This window comes from Watersipora subatra, chromosome 4 (genome assembly GCF_963576615.1).
Source record: "Watersipora subatra chromosome 4, tzWatSuba1.1, whole genome shotgun sequence".
In the NCBI taxonomy this organism is placed as follows: domain Eukaryota; kingdom Metazoa; phylum Bryozoa; class Gymnolaemata; order Cheilostomatida; family Watersiporidae; genus Watersipora; species Watersipora subatra.
In genome coordinates, this window is record NC_088711.1 from 44344784 (window position 1) to 44353913 (window position 9130).

The 9130-nt window shown below is 36.0% G+C and overlaps 1 protein-coding gene across 1 annotated transcript; it reads right to left on the minus strand.

The window, feature by feature from the left end:
• Positions 1-5656: 5656 nt before the first annotated feature.
• LOC137394280 (uncharacterized) lies at positions 5657-7834 on the minus strand. Its single transcript, XM_068080998.1, has 4 exons — positions 7664-7834; positions 7495-7618; positions 7174-7394; positions 5657-5743 (listed from the first exon to the last, which is right to left on the minus strand). Exons 1-4 carry the CDS (start codon positions 7832-7834, stop codon positions 5657-5659), a joined length of 603 nt encoding a protein of 200 aa, XP_067937099.1.
• Between the last annotated feature and the right edge of the window lie 1296 nt (positions 7835-9130).

The window sequence follows — 9130 nt, forward strand, 5'->3', positions numbered from 1 at the left end:
TTTTTGTCATTAAAAGTAAAAATTTCTCAGATATTTAAATAACTACAAGTAAAATATGCATTTAGTTGTACTCACTTTAACGTAAACTGTACAGGAACAATTCAAATCTGACAATATAAAATAATAATTCTACTAAGTCATGATAATAAATCAGATTGTCTTTTAGTGTTGTTGGTATAGCAAATTATGTATATTTTAAATTGACTGCTGGTTGCTTAAAACCAAATATGAGTCCACTTCTGGTTCTTTCTGTATTTTCCTGTGACAGCAAATTAGGTAAGACTAATTCGAGCTGGCTGCGGCTCACATATTTACAATCTGGTAGGTCTGGCTTGAATAACTTCCCACTCGTGTGCCGGTAAAAGTCTACTTCCAACTCTTCAGAGGCAATATTTTTAATTAAATTAAGGCAATTAATTTAATATTCATTTTTATAATTACAATATTTAAAAAAACTACATTCACTTTTGCATTCGTTGTTATTAGCAAATAACTGTTAGACTGAGAATTTTAGATGTACGTATATTAGTAAATTTACTAGTAAGCCCAATAGTAGTAGTAAAAATTTAGACGTAACATTGAAACTAGCAAATTAGGCAGTTTATATCATATGCCTTGTATCACAGGGTAATTTGGACATGACATAAGGATAATGTGGACATGTCCACAATACCCTATCTTATATACATGTATTATTACAATGATTACATTTTGATAAACCTCAGTCATAGTCAAAAGTTGCCTTCTGAAAATCAATAGAGATAAACAGCACCATATGCTTTGTTTGTGTACATATTGCCTCAAACGTTCCAACAACATTCACACTACGTAACCCAGATAGTAAAATTTAATTAAAGATTACTATTTTTAGAATACATAAATATTAAGATGCTTACAGATTGACGAATGATGAATAGAGACTTTCAAATTAACATGTGGCTTCTTCTAACGGAAAAAAGGAAGGTTTTATGATATGAAACAAGTGGAATTGGTTATAAACTTTAGCTAATAATTAAACTGTTCACATTACTCAGTTGTCCATATTACCCACTTCTCTCCTACAATGATTTCTTTAAAATTCATCCGGTTCAGGTTTTGTAGTGTAGCTACAGCTGTTTTATTATTACTAGCATCATCTCCATGGCAGATAAATATACCAAGTTTTATAAACATAAAGTGTGCTAGTAACAATAAAGCTATATGTAAAAGTTCACAAATGTTACCTTTGGCAGTGAATTGAATTACGACTATAAAAATTAATTGAACAACATATAATTGACACATAATTGACCTCATATACATTCTCTGAACATACTGAGTCAGTTGAACTGTTTATAGTGTACCACCGAGTAATTAACTCTTCTTTATTCACATTTTATACAAAGTAGTGCTAGAATTCAATAATATTGTTAATTTAAAATAAATAATGGTGTTCTAATTTATACATAAGTTCCACAAATCAAAAACTGTATAATAAATATGTGAAAACGTTCTCTGGAATACTGGAGATAGAAACTCTGAGCATGCTGAAAAAATTTCCGCACTCAAAAAATACGTCTATTGAGAACGATAATCAAAAGAAAAAGAATATATATATATATCTCAGATTACAACAAAATATGGTAACAACTTTGAATTGTACAGATATGATGGGCTAGGCATAGTAGAAGGTTCAGCACGTAATGCAGCATCTATGAAAAAGATCTCTGTGCTATATTCAGCTCGTATGGACTAAAGATTACCATCAATGTTAATAAAAGAGTTGTAAACTTCCTTGATTTACCCTCAACTTAGACAATGGTAAACACATGCCATACGTCAAACACAATGAGAGACCAGTGTATGTCAACAAAGAATCCAACCAACCACCTGGCATAATCAGAAACATCCCAGCAAGTATAAATAAGACGCTCTCTACAATTTAGTCTGATGCTGAATGCTTCAATAAAACAGCAAATATCTACCAAGAAGCACTAACCAAGAGTAGATATAGCCACCAAATAACATACCAAGAACATCTATCTACATCTGAAAACAGACAATGCAAACAGAGCAGGACGATTACATGGTACAACCCACCTTACAGAAGTAATGTCTATACTAACATCGGCAAACTCTTCATCCAACTAGTCAAGAAGGAATTTACGACAAGGCACCCACTACATAAAATATTTAACAGCGACAATATCAAAAATAGCTACAGTTGTATGAACAATATAAGAGAGTCCATCAATGCTCACAACAAAATTATACTGACAGCCAACACCGCAAATGAAGACCGAACATGCAACTGTAGAAAAAGAGAAGAGTGCCCGATAAGTGGAGAATGCCTGAAAACATCATTAATTTACCAGGCTACTGTAAAAACCAACACCGATTCACCAGACCAAACATACATTGGACTAACAGAAAACACTTTCAAGACGCGATTCACTAACCATAAAGCTTCTTTCAACCACCCATCTAAGAGAAACTCTACTGAACTAAGTAAATATATATGGTCACTAAAGGACAATAATACCAACTACTCAATATCATGGAAGACTCTACGACATGCTAAAGCATACGACACTATCTCCAACAAGTGTAACTTATGCTTATGGGAGAAATTCTTTATTATTTACAGACCATCACTAGGCACTCTTAATAAACGTAACGCGCTATTATCATCATGCAGACATTCATCTAAGTTCTCGCTACGTAATTGTATCACTTAACTATTCGGCTTTTGGCTTCTGTACACTCATCCAATTATCAGCTTATCTAACTCTGCATAACAGCATATATTACTGGTGTAGGAAATTCATTTTAGACACTTTATCTGAAGAGTGTGATACTTATTATACCACATGAAACTATTAGTAATAAAATGTTTAACTTATAGAGTGAAGTTCCACTTATACATATTTTATATATATATATATATTATAGATATTATAAATATTATAGATATTATATTATAGATATTGTAGATATTATATTATATATATTATAGATATTATATTATATACATCATTCTATTTAGCTTTTTTGATGAAGTAAGTTATAAATATGTAATTGTGGCCATTCAATTCAAAACTTCACAACTGAGATTTAGTCAAAGGTGAACTAGAATAGAGCAAATAAATCACTGTTAAGTTAGTGGCAGCTCCAGTTGCCAGTTCTGTAGACTGTGAACCTAACTGGTTTGAGAACGTATTCTGTGCTGTTTCCGTTACAACCATCAGTTATTAGAACCAAATCTGACTCTCCATCAGTTGGGCTCGCAAGATGGCCATTTCCACATTTAAAGGTATTATTTCCCTCCAGAAAAGCTGGACATCCTGCATAAGTGTAAACTGGAGGACCATATACTATCATCTGTTCATTCTCTAGGTATGGTTCGAATGTTATTGAGTACCTGTAACAATCATGAAGCAATATAAATATGTTGGTAATGTTTGTTTTCTAGTATATGAGTTTTCTCGTATAAGCAGTTGAGTCTAAAAAAATACTAACTAAAAATGATAGACTACAACTATACTAAGTCATATATTACTAGCAAGGTTGAAAATTGAAAATAAGAGCGATAATTTAGTTTAATTAACATGATTTTTCAGTAGAACTATTTTATGATTAATCATTTTAATGAACCACTAAGTAATTACGTTGGCACCTTATTTTCACTCAGATAGTTTAAAGGGCAAAAACGACTGCTGTTTGATGCTTCAGTTAATCCTTCTGTTGAGAGAGTATCTATTGTAATCTCATTTCTCTCTTCCTGTCTCAAGAATTTCTGGTATTCCCATTTCATGTTCGCTGGTAAATGAGGATTATCTCCACACTGCCCTACTAAGAGTTCTGACCTTCTAATACTGCTGTCAGCCAGGGTAATAATACACCAGATTAGAAAACTACGCATGATAGTGATTTCAGACTATCGAAAAGATGATGCCTTTCGATTCTACTCTCTAAGATGACGATAGGAATTATGTTTGAAAAGAAGGAGGCTTTGCTTTTATATAAGCTTATAAGGAAACCTTTTAGTTCCTGGTTTCACTTTTTTTTAGCAAATTTGAGAGTTTTGGGGGAAAACATTTTAACTCTGATTAAACATCAAAGTTACAGAAGTACTAATGTAAATAAGAATTAACCAATCACAATTAAAAAAGTTGAATATAGTCCAGAGGGACTTACTGTGACAACTTTTGTAGCAAGTATTAACAAGAATGGCAAAACCTGTTGCACAAAGGGTTTTTTCAGCAGGCCCTTGAAAAACGATCCTGTAAATCTTATTATTTAGTTGGATATTCCAACTATCAACTTAAGCATTTAAGACAAATAAAATTTGAAAGAGTTGAAGACTTAAGGTAGGGATTCAATGGTGAAACCAGAAGTTTTGCTAAACATATTACGTTGATTGTTATTTATACCTAAAACCATGAAAGTGTACCTTCAAGTGCATCATTTACATAGTAGTGTCATAAAGATAATTCAGAACCAAATATTAAACGGGTGATTTGATGATATATACTGGATTTTTTCATCTAAACTGTTCCCTAGAGTCATTTTCAATTTTAATCTCTATGAACATATTGTCTTACTATTACACACAAGTAATATTTATACATATAAAGACTCAAACTGTGGTAATAAATGTCAAGAGAAAGTCTGAATGTTTTACCGACTTAATATTTTCTGTACTTTTCGGGACAAGCAGTGAGCATGTCATTTAACTTAATATTTCCTTATAGTTATTACAATTATCACTACTTCACCCCTTTTTACGAGAACACAATCATTACTAAATAAGTTAATCAGTAAATTATATTTCATACATTATAGGTTACACAAACAATGAGCAGCATATTTCTACAGAGTTCACAAAGGTCAACCACAGGTCAGCACATGTTTGTCTCTAACCACTGCATAACAACACTATAGGTTACACAAACAGTGAGCAGCATATTTCTACAGGGTTCACAAAGGTCAACCACAGGTCAGCACATGTTTGTCTCTAACCACTGCATAACAACATTATAGGTTACACAAACAATGAGCAGCATATTTCTACAGGGTTCACAAAGGTCAGCCACGGGTCAGCACATGTTTGTCTCTAACCACTGCATAACAATATTATAGGTTACACAAACAATGAGCAGCATATTTCTACAGGATTTAGACTGTTATTGTATACAAAGCTTAATGTTTAGATAAACAAAATACATGCCTAGGGTTGCACTGACTCATTTGTTGCATTTTTATGTATATCTGCATGAATGATGTCTTAGGTTGTTCCAAGATACCAGAAATGCAGGCAATGATGATCATTTTATCAAACTATTGATGGAACCACAAATATGCTAGAAATAAGGGACATTCCTTCTGTCCTATGTATTTGTCTGTGAGTTTGTCTAAACCACTAAGATTGGGAGACGAAATGCTTCTGTTTCATAATAAGTTTCCGTTTTCACTGTTTGTGTTGGGATAATTGATATTCAATAAGAAAGAAATAAAAAATGAAATTTATACTTCAATAACTCAGAGTGTTGGCTTTCAAAAGAGCCTATATGCAATACACAAAATTATAATAGAACTATGAAAAACAGGGTGTCAAAAGTATGTCCTGCAAAAAAAAACACTTGGCTGCGTTTTCGACAATGTGATGTCATAATTATTATTTAGCCTTAGGTAGTCGATCCCTTTTGCTGCCATTGAGGATGCGCTTTTCTGTGACAACCGGTGCTGTTAAACCCATAGAGACCTAATAATAAAATAGTATTGTAGATAATCAACATGCTCAGGGATCGTACTAGCACCCGACCAATACAAACACGTATTCTGGGTAAATTAATCTTGCTTCAATAAATATACTGTCGTTGATAAAGGTAATTACATCAAATCTATTCAATTGTGACCCGCAGATGCGTGGCTCTAGAAATATATGTCAATCACACTTTAGCGAGATCTACCAATGCTTGAAATTAATTACTCTCAGTCGTGCTAAACAACATCACAATAAAAAGAGAGGGTCAGTGCATGATTGTTGTAGTATCTGGTTTGGGACATGTGAATAGCGACAATAAATATATGTTTTCGTAGGTTGAGATTTGCTTTATTCGTTTAATTGTGCCTTGTATACAGAAAAAATGGTGTGCACCAAAGGAAAAACAATGTACAGGTTTATTTAAAAAGCAAAAAACAGGCAAATGCATTAGTTGAACTGAACATAAATGTATGGTACCAACACTCACAATAGTTGCGAGATCGCCTCCAAATACTAGTATAACTTGCCCCAGAAGGTGAGATATATTAGCTATTGTGATAGATAACTATGTAGTTGTTGCTGGAAAATAACGATTAAGCTCATTTAAACATGTGTACAAAAAGTCCTTAAAAAGTTCTAAATTACATCTAATAGAAAAAATAAACTTACTGTTAATGCAGGTGTTCTCACTCACAAGTGATCCGCACAAACTAGCTAATAATAATTGTTTGACTATAGACTGCTTATATTAGCTGAAGTGATAAATAATCTCACAGCTTTTGATGAATAGCTTGGGTGGTTAGTTTGAGCAGAGATAATACTATTGCTTGTTGCAGCAAACCTGAAACACCGGAAGGGTGGCGTTGGCAGAATTTAGACAAAATTCTGACAATATTTGATAGAAAATATAACATAATTCTGAGTACTTAACTAAAAATAGCTATGGGGCAATGCATTCATGTCCAATTCAATGCAATTTGGAAAAAATAGCATGTTGTTAAGGTAGAGTAATAATATTAGAATGACAATAGAAAATGAGGGTGCGAATAAGAAAATAGTAAGAATGATGAGAATGCAGAAGGATGAAGGGCGTTAGTAAAATTCGTAAGGATGCATCACCGATAATTGATTTGTGGATGTGCATCCACCTCCTGAAGGAACTCATCAACTGGGACCAACAGAGCTAGTCTTTGAACACTTTAAAAATTAACATATTTCAAGCACCTGTGTACTTATGGACTTTTTCCCAAACCTTGGGAGTTCTTATACCGTATAGCTACCCTGTGCACACAACCATCTTTACCCGGAAACATTTCTTGTACATGGGCTATGAACTACTTGCCCCGTAAAGTGTTTGAGTCAGCAACTGCAACAACATCTCCTGGTTTGAGGTTTTGCGATGAGGTGTGCCACTTACTATGTCTTACCATGGTAGGGGCATATTGTTCTTGCCACCGAGCCCAGAACTCATTATAGATTTTGTCCTGTAGACGCAGTCGGGAATTTGCACTGTTGGCTTGGGACCAGCCACTTGGATTGGCTATGAAGGGTCTCCCAATGAGTTGAACATGTAGTTTCAAGATGTTTATCATGGAGTCCACGGAAGGCAGTGTTCCAAGGAGTCGTTCGTTCAGTATGTTGGCAACTTCTGAACACAGAGTTAAGAACTGCTGTAGGACTCAGCCTGTGATCATTGATCACAAACCGAATCACCTGTTAAGCTGCTATGATCAGTGATTCAACTGCACCTTGGCGCAAGGGGCTGTCAGCCGGGCTAAACTTCCATGTAGTACCATTGTTCGCACTCAACTTGTAAATACTCTCTTTGCTCAGTTCCTTCCACATGACTAGCTGTTTGTCCGCTCCAATGAGCTGTAAGCCAGGATCACATAAGATCACTTGTGGCCATCCTCAGACAGTTGTGAACATTTGAAGAGCCATGAAAAAGGGCTCTGTGTCATAGGCAAATGCTGGTTCAATGTGCACAGCTCTGGAGGTCGTGTCTGTAAAAAGTCTGCCATACACTTTACCCGATGCTCGCTTTTGCACCTCTCCACGTACGAGATATGGGCCGAACATATCAATCATTGTCTGATTGAATGGTGGTTATGGGGTCAGTCTTCCATTTGGGAGTGTACCCATTCTCTGGAAAAGAGGTTTGTGCTCGCGGACTCTACACAACTGGCAAGACTCCACGATCTGGCAGGCTGTTTTTGATCCGTGGGTTATTCAGTACTCAAACCAAAAACGAGCTAAAGTTGCATCTCTTCCTCTGTGCCCACTTGCCATATGGGCCTCTTTCATGAGTAACATTGAGAGGTGTGGCGAGCAGGTAGGAATATCTGCTAGTTCCGTTAGCATAAAGTCATTGGGTTACTGTGGGCCAGCCGCTTTCCCACACACCAGATCCCCTCTTCATCCTGAACAAGAGAAATTTTGGAGAATTTACCTTTTTTGTCAGTGATATCTTTGATGATAGAATTCTGAGCTTCTCTGATGAGGTGTTTTTTGGGGGACTGAAGAGGTTGAGGTGTGATGACCTCAGTTCCGCCAGCAATAAACAAACGATTTTTGAGTATATCGAGAACCCTGGCATAAGTCCATATGGCATGGTAGGCCGACTTGAAGTTAAAGCGGTCAATGCCATAAGCTTTGTCTTGTTCAGTGATGGTGGCAGAGCAGCTTACCTCCTTGACACATTGAGTGTATGACTTTATATTCCTTTCAGTGATATCCTTGTACAGGAAAGTAGGTCAAGACCACCACTCCAAACTAGGACCAAGCTCAGCAGGTTGCTTCCCTCTAGTGAGCCAGTCTGCAGTATTCTCTGTACCCTTGACCCAGTACCAGTCATCGAGAGAACCGTAGGTTTGAAATTTGGCTATCCTAACTTCCTCAAAGATTTTGAATCGAAATGAGGTTTTATTGATGGAGCACAGAATGGTCTCCGAGTCCACTAGCTGATATACTTTCTCGGAAGTTGAAGGAACACTCAGATTCAATGACTTTTCTTCCGCGCTTTGATAATACGACTCCACCGAGCTCCAGTTGAGGGGTGGTTAGCTTCCTGAGAGCAATTCTACACTTGACCAATATGAACCTGCACCAATAATGATTGTCAGTGAGATGCCACCTGATTGGTAAGCCAGGAACCAATAAGCCTGGCTGCTTGCATCACCTGGGATTATCATATTGGGGTCTCCTTTAGCATTGGGTGGAACCAGGCTTCTATCAAACTCCCACTGAGTGACCTCGAATAGCTCAGAGAATTAGCATGCTCAGCGTTGTGTCAAGTCACTCGATAGAGGAGTGTCCCAACCTAAATTCAGAATCCAGGTTTCTCGGAGAAGAATCTTTGCTCGAAGGGTGAATGCACTGTAGATG